The 16,344-nt window shown below is 36.6% G+C and overlaps 1 protein-coding gene across 1 annotated transcript; it reads right to left on the reverse strand.

The window, feature by feature from the left end:
* Nucleotides 1-5,884: 5,884 nt before the first annotated feature.
* LOC103266697 (olfactory receptor 2L2-like) lies at nt 5,885-6,804 on the reverse strand. The gene has a single exon (XM_008064328.2). The coding sequence runs from the start codon at nt 6,576-6,578 to the stop codon at nt 5,895-5,897; it is 684 nt and encodes a 227-aa protein (XP_008062519.2). The 5' UTR covers nt 6,579-6,804; the 3' UTR covers nt 5,885-5,894.
* Nucleotides 6,805-16,344: the final 9,540 nt, after the last annotated feature.

The following is a 16,344-nucleotide window of genomic DNA, read 5'->3' on the forward strand; positions in this document are numbered from 1 at the left end:
CTTGCACCTCTTTCTACATTTTTTTTTAAACCGGGGTTTCACTTTGTCACTCAGGCTGAAGTGCAGTGGCATGATCACAGTTCACCACAACCTTGACCTCCTGGGCCCAGGTGATCCTTCTGGCTGAGCCTCTCAAGTAGCTAGGACTACAGGCATGCACCACCATTCCCAGCTAGTTTTTGAATTTTTTTTTTTTTTTTGTAGAGACAAGGTTGCCCAGCCTGGTTTTGAGCTTCTGGGCTCAAGTAATCTTCTCATCTTGGCCTCCCAAAGTGCTGGGATTACAGGTGTGAGCCACAGTGCCAGGCTTCCTTGTATATTTGTGATATAATCTATGGGACTCATGCCACCATCAGAGTAACCGCTGAAATTAAAAAACTGAAAATCATAACCGACACATGTATACATCCTGTAAAAGAGATTGAACATATGCCCCAGCTTCAAAAATTTCTTTCTGTCCCAGCATTATCACTCCCCCTTGCTTTCCTGTCCACCCTCCTTAAGCAATTGTGTGGATCCATGTTCTGTGATTAAAGGCTAGTTTCCATTTTCTGAAATTTTAAATGAATGGAACCATAGAGTAGTACTTTTCTGTTAGACATCATTCACTCAGCATAATTATTTTGAGATTCATTCCTATTGTTGCATGTGTCAATAGTTTATTCCTTTTTATTGTTGAATAGTATTCCGTGGTGCAAATATACCACAATTTGTTTATCCGCTTACTTATTAATGAGGATTTGGGTTGTTTCCAGTTACAATTAAAGCTGTGAAATTAGCTGTATGAGAAGTTAAAGCATTATTTTCAATAAAAATTACCAATCAGTATAATGAAAACATTTTTTTACAAATAAAAAACGTATATACTTAAGATGTACAACATGAATTTTTATATAAATTGTGAAATGATTACCACAGTCATATTAACATATCCATCACCTCAAATTGTTACTATTTTTTGTGAGAATACCTTAATTCTATTCTCTCAGTAAATTTCAAGTGTGAAGTACATTATTATTAACTATAGTCACCATGATGTACATTAGATCTCCAGGACTTATTCATCTTATATCAAAAGTTTGCACCCTTTGACCAGCATCTCCCTCTTTTCCCCAAATCCCTATCCCCTGGAAACCACCATTTCACAAGTTTCTATTTTTGATTTTCTATGAGTTTCACTATTTTTGATTTCACATACAAGTGAGAACATGCGGTATTTTTTTCTTTGTCTGGCTTATGTACTTCATATTATTATACTTTTTCTATTTCTCTTGGGTAAACACCTAGGAGTGGAATGACTGGATCATATGAGTCTTCTGAAAAGCTTTTTTAAAAACAATTTTGACGAGGCATAATTTTTTAATTTGTTTTTGGTGAATATTTTTAATGTTCTAATTCAGAGATCTTTGCCTAACCCAAAATCTTAAAGGTATGTTCTTACTAGAAATTATGCAGTTTTATAACCATGATCCATCTTGAGCTTTTGTGGGTTTTTTTTTGTATATGGTACAAGCTGAGAAATTCACCTTTTGCATGTGGCTATTTGATTGTTCCAGCACAATTTGTGGAAGATACTGCATCAGATTTTTTACTCAAGCTCATAAAGACTTGCAGGATCTAAAATGCTTACAAATCCGTTTATTGCAGAAGGACACAATATCATAACCACATTAAAATAAAGATGTGCATCACAGCCAAAATCTGCCTCAAAGCACTGAATATAGAGAAGTTAGGTGCAAACTCCAACCATCCCTCCTCTAAGGGTCACACAGGATGCACTTTCTGTTCTAGTCATGAACCATTGATGTGTGCATGAAACCCCACTGGACTAGGGAGCTGAAATGGAGTTTCTGTTGTCATTGCTTTTTATCTCTATTTTTTTTTTATTTGAAGAAAAAAAAGGATGGGGAGGAAGATGAAGAAGATAAAGAAGGACATGAAGAAGAAAGAGGAGGAGGAGAAAGAGGAGGAGAAGAAAAAGAAGAACTGCTGGTGTTTCTTAATTCTGCCTGTCCTGAAGGCATATTCTTGCTACATAGCTAGTCAGTGGACAACAGAGCCCTCTGGGAGTCTCAAGCATTGCAAATCTTTATTCTCACTGTTATCAATAAACAATGCTGTCAGAGTAGCTCACACCACACCCAACAGTCCTCAGACCCATGTTACAAAACGACACCATTTATCAGTCACTTTGTACCTTGACTTGAGGGTACATTTCTTTTTCCAGTAGAACAGCTCAGGCCAGTTCCAAGCCTGACAGAATTAATACACACTGCACAACTCCAGTCCCGTTTCTTTCCTAAATCCTCTCCTGTTTGCTTTTATCTGTCACCTCTATCCCTGCCGTATTCAAGACCTTGTCATTTCTATCAGGGCCAGAACTCTGGTAAGGCAAGAAAGATATTTATTCACCTAAGTCCTAAAATCTAAGGGAGTTTCCAAAAGCTCAGTAATCAAGTTAAGCAAAATTTAATGAAACACTTTAGAAAATCAAAATTAATGTAAAAATAAATGATAAACAAAATATTCAAATTTGAAATAAATACAAGGTCTTCCCCTGCACTTATATGACTCTCCCTCACTGACTTCACATTAAAGCTAGCTCTGGTTCCAATAAAACTTTATTTACAAAAACAGGCATGAGTCTGCTGGCAAGAGTTCGCTGATTACCTTTTCGAAATATTGTATTAAAATGTCATTTATATTGATTACTAGGTTGTAGATGCTTCCTTAAATTCTGTACTTTCATTGAATGCCTCACTCACCTCACCTTGTTCTGGCCCCGATTTCTTCAAGAGTCAATGCATTTTCACAGACCAGAATATTCAGTCAGATTTTGTCTCTTTTCTACTGAAAATCCCTCAAATTACTCTGAGACTGCTGGCGGGAGTGTAAATTGGTACAGTCACTTTAAAAAACAGCCTGGCACTGTCTTCTAAAGCTGAACGTACTCTATGACTCAGAAATTCCCATAGAAATATGAATATAAGGTTCACTAAATGACCTGTGCTAGAATATAGATGATAGAACTATTAGTAATATCCTCAAGCAGGAACCACACAAATGTCCCTCAATGGTAGAAAGGGTTTTTAAAATGTGGTGTACTGCCAGGCTCAGTGGCTCAGCCTGTAATCCCGCGCTTTGGGAGACTGAGGTGAGTGGATTGTCTGAGCCTGCAGATTCGAGACCCGCCTGGGCAACTTAATGAGACCTCATCTCTACAATAAATCAAAAATCAAGCCGGGCTCGGTGGCTCAGCCTGTAATCCCGCGCCTTTGGGAGGCTGAGGTGAGTGGATTGCCTGAGCCCGCGAGTTCGAGACCCGCCTGGGCAGCGAGACCTCATCTCTACAATAAATCAAAAAATCAGCCGGGTGTGGTAGCGCATGCCTGTAATTCCGGCTACTTGGAAGGCTGAGGCAGAAGGATCGCCGGAGCCCAGCAGGTCGAGGCTGTGGTGGCCGGGAGCAGACACTGCACTCCAGTCTGGGCAACGGAGTGAAACTCCAACTCAAAAAAATAAAATAAAATAAAATAAAATGTGATATACTAATGAAATGGAATATTATATAACAACGATAATGTGTAAATCATAGCTGCCTTCAACAATATTGAAAAATCTCAAAAGATGATGTTGTAAAAGAAAGCAAGTAGTTTCTAAAGGACATACTGGATGTTTCTCATTATATGCATTTAAAGAACTGGCAAAACTAATCAATATAACTTAGATGTTAGGATAGCGCTGTCCTTTCGGTAAGGTAGTGATTGGAATTAAATGTGAGGCACCTTCTGAGGTGCTAGTATGTTTTGTTTCTTGATCTGGGTGCTGGTTGCACAGAAATATACACTTTGCAATACAGCAAAATGTTTGTATGTATATTAAATTTCAATAAAATGTTATTCCTCAGTAAAATTACTTTAGATTCAGGAGGTACAAGTGCATGTTTGTTACATGACCTATTGTGTAGTGGTAGGGATTGGGCTTCAGGTGACCCATTCCTCAGGTAGTGAATATTATACTCAGTAGGTAATTTCCCTAATCCTTCCTAATCCTCCTCCCCCTTTCCCTCTTTAGTGTCTATTGTTTCCTTCTTTGTGGTCATTTAGCTCCCACATATAACAGAACATGTGATGTTTGGTATTCTGTTTCTGAGTTAGTTCATTTAGGATGATGTTCTCCAGTTCCATCCATGTTGCTGCAAAGGACATGATTTTGTTCTTTTTTTGTACTCAAACAGATATTTGTACACCAATGTTCATTGCAGCATTATTCACAAAAGGCAAAAGTTAGAAACCACCGAAGTGTCCATCAACAGTTAAATGGGAAAACAAAATGTAACAGATAGGTAGATAGATAGATAGATAGCTAGACATTGGATATTATTCAGAGAATAAAGGATGAACCTTGAAAAACTTTATGTTAAGTGAAATAAGCTAGTCACAAGAGGACAAATGTATGATTCCACTTATATGAAATATCTAGAATAGGCAAATTCATAGAGGCAGAAAGTAGATTAGAGGTTACAGGGGTGGGAGAGGGAGAAGTATGGGGTTACTGTTAATTGATTGCAGAGCTCCTGTTGGGAATGGTGAAGAGGATTTGGAAACAGAGAGAGGGAATAGTTACATAACGGTGTGTATGATTGTAAGTAATTCCACTGAATTGTACGATTACTTAGAAATGATTATGGTGATCTCACATGCATTTTACTTTATGAATTGAATTTTCCAGTGGTTAAAATAGAATATTTTATGTTATATATATATATATATGTATTAGTGCAATAATAACTAATACATATATATATGAATTAGTGCAATAATTTTTTTGTAATTCACAATTGGCTTTTACAAAGAAATTTTCTCAATTCTTTCTCAAATCAGTATTGCATTTGGAAAGTCAGACATATTGATGTCCTTTTTTATATGAAGAGAGTGAAGATCAGAAAAGCTAAATAATTTATGCTGACATCTACTGCCACACCACCCTGAAAGTGCCTGATCTCAGAAAAACAAAATTATTTAGTAAATATCACAGAAAGAGTTGGCAGAGAACTTTTAAATAGAAATTATAAGCATACGGTTTCGTAAATCTTCTGACTAAATTCCACACAGCTGTAAGAAGAGTATAAGTCATTATTGTACTCACCTCGTAGATGGAAAGTTGGAATTCGCTGAGGTTAAGTGAACCATTTAGTCACCCAACTAAAAGTAACAAATCAGGACTAAAGCTGATAGTCTCCTCCCCCCAAATTTGAGACTCTCTTCTTACTTCCTCCCTGAAAAGGGGTTGTTTGGCAAAAAATGTTTGTCTTTGCCCAGTGACTCATGGATATATTTCTTCATTTGAAGCTACATATGTTTGTTTCAAGTTTTGATTGCCTTTAATGTGTTTATTTAAATAACCATAGCATTTAACATTCAAACACTTCAGAATGCAATTCATATTGTCATAAATTATTTGTCTTTAATGCAAAATATACTTATCAACAAGAGTCATAAAAAGTATAGTTAAGAAAGTTCTATTTTTGTTTTCAGATATTGTAAAACTATCAATAATGCTGAGACAGCCCAAGCTTAGTCCAGGACCATATCAAATTGCATGAATAGTATACTATCAAAACCTTGAGAGTTTTTAATTTTATTTGATGACCCAACTTCCACCCAGGACCTTCCTCAGCACCTCCACCACCTCCTTGTTTCTCAGACTGTAGATGAGAGGGTTCAGCATAGGGATGAGGATGGTGGAAAACACGGAGAGACCTTGATCCAGCTCTGGGGTGTGGGAGGAGCCAGGCGTCATGTATACCACTATGCCTGGCCCTAGGTAGAGACTCACCACTGTCAGGTGAGAAGTGCATGTGGCCAGAGCTTTGTTCCTTCCCTCAGGAGAGTTCATTCTGAAGACAGTGAGGAAGATACGAATGTAGGAACTGTAATGAGAGACAGCAGCACAATAATAAACACTGTGCTCAACACCATCACCACCTTTAGGTAGACTGATGTGTCCTCACAGGAGAGCATCAGGATAGCTGGCATCTCACAGAGGAAGTGGCTGATTTCCCTTTTCTCACAGGTGGGGAAATGCATTGTGTAAACAGTCTGTGCCAAGGAATTCAACACACCTCCAATCCAAGACCCAACAGCCATCTGCAGGCAGATCCTGGAACTCATGATAGTTGGATATCGCAGAGGATTACACACAGCCACATAGCGGTCATAGGCCATGAGGGTCAAGAGGATGCATTCTGCATCTGCTAGCATCAGGCAGAAGAACATCTGAGTGCCACAGCCAACACGTGATATTGTTCTGCTCCCAGAGAAGAAGTTAATGGTCATCTTGGGGACTGTGCTGGAAACATAGACCAGGTCAATGAGGGAGAGCTGACTTAGAAGGAAGTACATAGGAGTGTGGAGACGAGATTCTACCCATATCAGGAGGACCAGAGTGGCGTTTCCTACTACTGCAATGAGGTAGATGAGAAGGATGATGGAGATAAGAATGCTGGGGTGTCTGTAATCAGGGAAGAGCCCCAGGAGGATAAAATCTTCCAGTGATGTTGCATTCTCTCTCTCCATATCTCAGGAATTCTCACTGAACTAAAGAAAACATTGAGAGAAACCAGCCAAAAAGTTAAATTATGTAGTATGGTGAATCATTACGAGTCTTTATTTGAATTGAAATGAAAGACTAAGACTGATACATATTTGACTATTTTATTTGAAGGCAATGTCTATGTGAAAAAATATTTAAAATGCAAGTTGTATTGAACAATGAATCATTTATCAACATAAATCAATAAATATGCTCTGTATTATCTTTTACTGATTTATTCTGCTGATCCAACTAAAGATTTTGAAATTAAGAACACCAAAGGAATTCAAGTATTCACAGGTTTAGTCAAACAGATACACTTATGAAGCTGCTGATCAGCGAGTAAACCATCTACATAAAATTCTATAGATACTCAACTTGTTCATTTTGTTACATCCTTGATGAATTTAGACAATAGTGTCCTATTATAAGAAACCCTTGTTTTTATTATTCTGATAATCCCACATTTTCCAATATAAGGGCTACCTTAAAATACCATGTGTTCTGCTCTATAATCACTTTCTCTTCAAAATAATGCAATCTTCCTTCCTTCCTCTTCAATGTGTTATTAATGAGATGAAAAACAAAAAGTTGGTTTGGTTCTAAGGAGGTAGTCACATCTCCATCCACAGTTGACAGTGGTTTAGGTAGAAAACCATTGTATAGCTTTTTCTATCACATCTTTGGATTAAATATGATCTGGTGATCATAAATATAACTTGAATAGTAAGACTGTACTTCATTGTATAATCCAGGGACCATACATCTTGGGGATGTATCTTGTGGGAACCTTGTCCCCAGACATTAATTATCTCTATGCTTTGGCTTTACTGCTGAATATTTAAAGTGTTTGGAAAGTAAAATATTCTCATCCAATCTTCTATTTGAGTCACTCCTCTCTGAAGATCTTAACTATTTCTAGGACACATTTTCAATTTGTGGTCAAAATAGAGTTTGTTTTTCTATGACTAGAGACTGTTGTGAAACATTTTTTAAAAATTAGTTCCCAAATTTCAGATTTGTGTTCATAATTAGAAAATGTAAAGTCAAACATTTAACAAGGAAATAATGTAAGAGCCTTCAAGATTGAGGACATTTTGTTCAGAGCCCCAAAGGCCTCTTTCTATTAAAGATACCAGAAATGTATGTATTTCAACAAGGTTGCTAGAAGGTTGTTAATAAAGTGAATAGCTTTCAATGAAAGTGCAGGTAGTTCACCTCAAATATTATACAGGGTAGAATATCTCAAATTGAATAAAAATGTATTTCCTAGTGGAACCATGCTCATTCATTTTCTTTTGTAGATGATAGTTGTCCTGATACATACACAAAGACAATGCTTTTGGAGATTCTGTTCCAACTATTATGACACTTTCCACAATATCTTGGATTTCTCCCTTTTAGGTAACTTAAGTTTTTTGTCCTCTGGGTACAGTAGCTTTATAGCACAGTTTACAGTACAATTTATTGACCCCTAAAAATGGCAGTGAGAATAACAAAGAACACAAATGTAGCCCAGCTCTGGTAAGGTGTGTGTGTAGAAATGGGTGTTGACTGTGGCTGGATGGTTGTAAGGACTTACCACTATCAAATGGGAAGATTTGTTTCTCCCCTCAGGGGAGCTATACAGGACAGTGAGAAAGATGATGGTGCAAGAGGCTAGGTGAAGGCAAAGGAGTAACACCATATGGACTTATATTTTAAAGTCCAAGTTATTCTTACAGGAGAGTTCAAGATTTCTTCAACAAGAAATGATGTACCCTCTTGTATACCCTTTCTTTTAAAGGGTAAGCATACTTTCCAGTACATGAGGATCTGGAGAGTGTGTTTTTAGTTGTTAATTTGCTGTTCTGGTCTTCCATGAGAGTAATAAAAAGGAATTATTTATCCTATTATATATCAAAATGAAATACAATAATTTCCCTTTATCCATGGGGTATACATTCCAAGACTCCTGGTGGATACCTGAAACCACAGGTAGTACTGAACTCTATATATACTATAATTTTTTCCTATACATACAAACCTATGATAAAGTTTAACTTATAAATTAGAAAGAGCTGAACAATAACAACTAATAATAAAATAGAACTATTATTACACTATACTATATGTGGCTACTCTCTCTCTAAAAATAACTTGTATTATACTCACCTAATTTCAGACCACAGTTGATCATGGTAACTGAAACTTCAGAAAGCAAAACCACAAGGGAAGAGTATGACAAGTTTTGAAGAGTTTCTGCATAATGCTATTTTTACAAGGAGAACTGTTCATAAATCATTATATTATATAGTACTTGTTGAAATCAACTCAGCTCTTGAAACCTAACCTTTGAGTGGAATAATGCACTTTTTTTTGGTATGTAAATATTTCATAAAAGAAAATTTGGTCAAACTTGATAGAAAGTCCTTCATATTCAGAGGGGAGCATGAAGTGAGTGAAGGACATATGGGAAAAGGGATTGAATTACAAAATTCAGGGTACCAAAAGCAATGGGACAGAAGTAGTTGTGAGATTCAGCTCAAATGGACAGTGCCACACCAAGACTGGAAAAGTAGGTTCTGGTATAGGTGGGGTTAGATGTCGGATTTACTTCTGAATACTTGGAAATGCAGGAAAAAATGGTAACTTGGAGCCCTTAAAGTTGATAAGAGCTCCCGAGGAGCAAGAAGATACTCTGCTCCTCCTAAAAGTTAGTAACTGAAGTAGAAACAGTTAGAAGTGAAATTTTGTAGCATTTATTATTTTCACATGCACTATATAAATGAAATGTTTATTTTCTGCCAGGTACTTCCTTAAAATTCTTTTTTTAAAAGAAATCTTGGGCTATCCATGATTATGATTGAAGCATATTGTACAGATAGTGTCAAAAAAAAGTGACAAAATCAAATTTATTGATTCAAAGCAGCAAGGGAGAACATTCTAGAGAAGCCAGAGATTACCATCCTACAAAAAGATAGAAATAAAGTATCTATTGCAAGATTTGGGTTTTTGCTAAAATATTCTGAGGAGGGTTAAAGAAGTAGGGACAAGTTATTATTGGTATTGTATCAGGAGAAGTGAGAATTAGTTAATAATTGTGTGGTAGACAGAATATTGACCCTCTAAACATGTTCATGTCCTAGTCTGCAGAACCTGTGAACATATTGGGCTACATGGCAAAGGGTAATCAAAATTGTAGATGGAATTAAGGTTGCTAATCAGTTGACTTAAAAATTGAAATATTAACCCGGGTTATCTAGGTGAAAGTAATGTAATCACAAGAGTTTTTAAAAGTGGAAGAGGAGAAGGTGGAGCAGGAGAACAGAATAGAATTCCCCAGTGAGAATTATTATTCCCTCACAAAAACATCGTTTGAACAACTATTCACATGCAAAAACACCTTTGCAAGAGCTAAGGAAACCAATTAAGAGATCACAATACCTGGCTATTGCATAATAAGAAAAAAACACATTGAAGAGGGTAGAAATGACAGTTTTACATTATCCCTGTCATCCCTCCTGCAACCTTAGACAGAATTGAGCGTAGCAGTTTGCCTTGATCCCCAAAACTGTACCAACACTGGACCAACTGCAGTAAAACCTAGCACCAGGAAGACCCCTAAAGCCTCTGAATTCTGGCTGCATTCTGGAGACTAAGCCTCTAGATCCACCCAAGTGCCAGACAAGAACTCATAGCTGCTACAAGATGGAGTTGAGTTCTAGCCCACATCACAGTCAGGCAACTACAGTGGTCTTGGGCTCTGAATACCCCAAGTGACAGGCAGGTCTCATCAGCTGCAGGCTTCAGCTTTGGGTGCACCCTAGTGCTGTATCTTAGCATTAGCAGTCATGGACTATCCTTTTTTTGAGTCAGCGTCTCTCTCTGTCACCCAGGCTAGAGCACAGTGGCACACTCACAGCCACCACAGCCTGGATCTGTTGGACTCAGGTGATCCTTCCACCTCAGCCTTACAAGTAGCTGGAACTACAGGCATGCACCACCATGCTCAGCTTTTTTAAAAATATATTTTACTTATCATAAAGATGAGGTCTTGCCAATTTGCCCAGGTGGTCTCGAACCCCTGGACTCAGGTAATCCTCTCGCCTCAGCCTTCGCACCTTCATTGCACACCTCAACAACCATGGGATTCCAGCTCAACACTGCACTGACCATGGCAGTTCTAGGCTTAGAATGTTCCTTAGTGCTGCAAAGGCTGTAGTTATAACAGGCTTAGGGACCAGACCAGTGACCTGCACAGAATTCCTAGACAGGCTTATTGTTGAATGGCATTTTAAGATAAAGTCAGACTACAAAGTATAGAGTAAATACTTATTCCATGAACAGACATCATCACATGGCCAAATGATCTAGAATAATCAGGGAAACAGGATGTCACCAAACAGACAAAATGAGTGCAAAAAGAGCAAATGACTAACTCCAGGGTGATAGAGATATTTACATTTCCAAAGAATTCAAAATAATTTTTAAGGAAGCTCAGCAAACTTAAGGAAAACAAAGAGAAACAAATCAATGAAATGAGAAAAATAATAAATGACCAGAATGATAAATTTAACAGAGATTGAAATAATGGAAAAAAATCAAACAGAATTCCTGGAGCTGAAGAATAAAATAAATGAAATTTTAAAATGCAATGGAGAGCATGAAAAGCAGAATTAGTCAAAACAGAGAAAACTAATATATGAGTACAAAACAGGTTATTTGAAAACATAAATACTGAGGAGAAAAATAAAGAATGAAAAGAAATAAAACTAACAGGACTTATGAGACAGTATCAAAAGAACAAATGTTTGAGTCAATTAGTTTAAGAAAGAATAGAAAATGGAAATGGGGTAGAAAGCTTATTTAAATAAACAATAGAAGATAACTCTCAAAACCTGGAAAAATGTATAAATATACAGGTACAGAAAGATCAAAGGTCACCAATAAGATTCAATCCTAGAAGCATAATAATCAAACTAGAAAACATTTAAAAAGAGAAGAGAGTGAGAGCAAGAGTGAGAGTGAGAGAGAATCCCAAAAGCAGCAAGAAAAAACATGCAAATAAAACACAAGCAAGTTACAATACACCAAGAAGCAGACTTTTCAGCAGAAACATTAAGGACAAGAATAGAATGGAAAGATACATTTAAAATACTGAGGAAAAACTGCCAAATGAGAACAGTGTTCCTGGAAAAGCTGTCCTTCATAAATGTAGGAGAAATAAAGACTTTCCCAGACAAGCAAAACCGTAGGAGTTCGTCACCACCAGATGTAACTTACAGAAATACTAAAGGGAATTCTTTCAAACTGAAATAAATATTGCTAACTGATAACATCAAAACATCTGAAAATATAAGATTCACCGGTAAAAGTAGGTATACAATCAAATTCAGATACTTAGATACTTTAATAGTGATATGTAAATCACATATATTTTTAGAATAAAAATTAAAAGATAACACAAAGCAGTAAATGTGATATATCACATCAACAGAAAGAAGAACAAAAATCTTATGATGATTTCAATAGATGCAGAAAATATTTGATAAAATTCAACATTCTTTTATGATAACAACTCAGTAAATTATGTATAAAAGGATACTTCAACACAATAAAGGCCATATATTTTTAAAAATCCACAGCTAACTAGCATTATACTGAATGAAGAAAAGCTGAAAGAGTTCCCTATATGATCTAGAATAAAACAAGGATGCCCACTTGGATTGACTTAGAGCTGGGAGCAACATTATGGCATCCATCCAGAACAAAAACTAACACACTATACCCAAGAAACACCCTTGGGCTCATCTATAGAAAAAAACTCTGAACTGTTCTACTAATGTAAAATACAAGAAATATAAAAAAGAAAATAAACACGACACCTCCAAAAGAACACAATAATTCTCAAATAATAGACACCAAAAAAGAAAATTTACAAAATGCCTGGAAATTAATTAAAAATAACATTTTAAGGTGATTTAGTGACATACAGAGACTATGGACAAACAATTCAGTGAAGTCAGAAAGATAATTTATAATGTGAATGAGAAGTTAACAGAAATAGATACTATTTAAAAAGTACCAAACAGAAATCTTAGAAGTGAAGAATTTAATGAAGAACATAAAAAGTACTAATGAGAGTTTCAACAACAAACTAGATTAAGCTGATAAAAGAGTTTATGACCTTGAATACCGAGCTTTTGAAATACATAGTTAGAGGAAAAACAAATAAATAAAAACTTAAAAGAATGAAGAAAGTCTACAGGACTTATGGCAAACCACTAAATGAAAATATTCATATTATAAGATTGTCAGAGGGAGAGGTGTTTGAGAATAGCACAGAAAATATATTTAACAAAATAATAGCTGACAATGGCCCAAGTCTTGGGAGAAATATGGACATTCAGATTCAGGAAGCTCAAAATTCCCCAAATAAATTCTACTGAAAAAGGTCCTCTCCATAGCACATTATAATAAAAAAACTTTACTGACCAGGAGAGAAAATGGTATATTTAAAGTGTTGAAAGAAAAAAAACCCTGCCAGTCAAAAACACTGTGATGTAGGAGAAATAAAGCCCTTCTCAGACAATAAAAAAAGCTGAGAGAATTTACTGCACCTGGACTGGCATTACCAGAAATGCTTAGAGGACTTTACACTGGAAGAAAAGGACTATCATAATAACATATGAAAGTATAGAAATGACTGGTAGAGATAAGTAATAATCAAACTCAGAATACTCTAAAGTTGTAATATATCTTTTAAGTCTGTAGGATGAATATTAAAAGTCAAAATTGTCAAAAATAACTATAGCTTGGTTGCTCAGCCTGTAATCCCAGCACTTTGGGAGGCCGAGGCAAGTGGATTGCCTGAGCCCTCAGGTTTGAGACCAGCCCAGGCAACTTGAAGAGATCTCACCTCTACAATACATAAAAATTAGCCAGGCATGGTAGTGCATGCCTGTAGTTCTGGCTACTTGGAAGACTGAGGCGGCAGGATCGCCTGAGCCCAGCAGATTGATGCTGGGGTGGCTGTGAGCAAGCCACTGCACTCCAGCCTGGGCAACAGAGTGAGACTCTTACTCAAAAAAAAAAAAAGAAAGAAAGAAAGAAAAAGAAAAAAGAAATGCACAATATTTAAATATGTAAGTGAAGCAACAAATATGTCAACTGGGAGAAGAATAAACACCTAGATTATGCATATATGACAAAAGTTAAGTTGTTTTCAGTTTAAAATAGTCTACTATAACTATAAGATTCTTGATATCAGTCCCATGTTAGCCACAAAGAAAAATTATTATAGATACACAAGTGAAAAAAAAAAGAAATAAAAGTTTAGCACCACAGAAAACCACCAATCCACAAAGGAAAACAGAGAAGAAAGGATAAAGAATTTCCACCAAAAAAAAAAAAACCTAGATGGAAACAAACTTGATAACCTAAATGAAATGGAGGACTTTCTGACATCACATAACCTCCTCAGGTTGAAACAAGAAGATATTAAGACACTAACTAGACCAATAACAACCCAGGAACTTGACTCTGTCATACAAAAACTACCTACAAAAAAAAAAAAAAATCCCTGGACCAGATGACACTCCAGTAGAATTCTACAAAACATACAAGGAGGAACTGATACCAATCCTATTGGAAGTATTCCAGGCAATTCAGAAGGGTGGAATTCTCCCCAAATCATTTTACAAAGCTAACATCACATTGATACCCAAGCCAGGTTCTTGCTATTGTGAATAATGCTGCGATAAACATACATGTGCAGGTATCTTTTTAATAGAGTGATTTGAATTCTTCAGGGTATATTCCAAAAGGGGGATTGCAGAGTCATATGGGAGGTCAATATTTAGAGCTTTTAGGAATCGCAATACTGTTTTCCACAGAGGTTGCACTAGTTTGCACTCCCACCAACAGTGTAGAAGTGTTCCCTTTTTGCCACACCCTCTCCAGCAACTGTTATTTTTTGAGTTATTGATAATTGCCATTCTGACTGGAGTTAGGTGGTATCTCAGTGTGGTTTTGATTTGCATCTCCCTGATGATTAGTGAAGTTGAACATTTTTTCATGTGTCTATTGGCTGCTCAAATGACTTCCTTTGAGAAGTGTCTGTTCATATCTTTTGCCCATTTTATAATGGGGTTGTTTGTTTTTTTCTTTTTGGCACATTTGAGTTCCTTGTAGATCCAAGATGTTAAGCCTTTGTCAGACCTGGAGTTGGCAAATACTTTTTCCCAGTCTGTAGGCTGTCTCCTTGCTCTCTTGATGGTTTCTTTGGCTTTGCAGAAGCTTGTCAGTTTAATGAGGTCCCACTTGTCTATCTTATCTCTTATGGCCTGTAGGTTTCAGGTTTAGTTCAGGAATTGGATGCCAGTTCCAATTTCCATGAGGGTATGTCCTTTATTTTCTAAGGTTTTTATGGTTTGAGGTTTCTCATCTAGGTCTCTGATCCATTTGGAGTTAAACTTTGTGCATGGGGATAGATAGGGGTCCTGTTTCAATCTTCTGCATGTGGTCAGCCAGTTTTCCCAGCACCATTTACTGAATAGGTTCTCCTCTCCCCAGTGGTAGGTGGTGGAGCTTTGTCAAAGATGAGTTGGTTGAGAAATTGAGATTTTGCTTCTGGAATCTCAATTCTATTCCATTGGTCTATATGCCTATTCCTGTACCAATACCAAGCTATTTTGATGATTGTAGTTTATAGTAAAGTTTGAAGTCTGGTAATGTGATACCACCTGCTTTGCTTTTTTTGCTGAGGATTGTTCTGGCTATTCTTGGTCGTTTGTGTTTCCATATGAATTCCTGTGTTGTTTTTTCTAGGTCTGAGAAGAATGTTGCTGGTAATTTGATAGGTATTGCATTAAATCTGTAGATTGCCTTAGGTAAGATGGATATCTTCACAATGTTGATTCTTCCAATCCATGAGCATGGAATATTTTTCCACTTGTTTGTGTTACCTTTGATTTCTTTGAGCAGTGTTTTGTAGTTTTCATTGTAAAGGTCTTTCACATTTCTGGTTGGGAAGATGCCAAGGTATTTCATTTTTTTGTGGCTATTGTGAATGGAATCGTGCTTTTTATTTGGGTTTCTGTTTGTTTATTATTGGTGTAAAGAAATGCGATTGTCTTTTGCACATTTATTTTATATCCCGAGACTTTGCCAAAGGCCTTTATCAGTGAAAGGAGGTTTTTGACAGATTCCCTTGGGTTTTCAAAGTACATGATCATGTCATCTGCAAAGAGAGATAGCTTGACTTCCTCTTTTCCTATTTGAATACCCCTGATTGCCTTCTCTTCTCTGATTGCTCTAGCCAGGACTTCCAATACTATATTGAACAGCAAGGGTGAGAGTGGGAGTCCTTGTCTTGTTTCAGTTTTCAGGGGAAATGGTTCCAGTTTTTGTACATTTAGGAGTATGCTGGCTGTAGGTTTCTTATAGATGGCTTTTACTATTTTGACATATGTTCCCCGTATGCCTAGGTATTTGAGGGTTTTTATCAAGAAGGGTCCTGGATTTTATCAAAAGCTTTTTCTGCATCTAATAATATAATCATGTGGTTTTTGTTTTGACATCTGTTGATGTATTTAATTGCATTTATGGTTTTACGACTGTTGAACCAGCCTTGCATCCCAGGGATGAAGCCTACTTGGTCATGATGGATGACTTTTGAGATGTGTTGTCGAGTCTGGTTTGCTAGGATCTTGTTGAGAATTTTAGCATCTATGTTCATCAAAGATATTGGCCTGTGGTTCTCTTTCT

Source organism: Carlito syrichta, unplaced genomic scaffold, assembly GCF_000164805.1.
Source record: "Carlito syrichta isolate Samal-C Ts95f unplaced genomic scaffold, Tarsius_syrichta-2.0.1 Scaffold307299, whole genome shotgun sequence".
In the NCBI taxonomy this organism is placed as follows: Eukaryota; Metazoa; Chordata; class Mammalia; order Primates; family Tarsiidae; genus Carlito; species Carlito syrichta.

Excerpts from the sequence above, each read along its gene's own strand:
- LOC103266697 (XM_008064328.2), bottom strand. The coding sequence starts at position 6,578 with ATGGAGAGAGAGAATGCAACATCACTGGAAGATTTTATCCTCCTGGGG.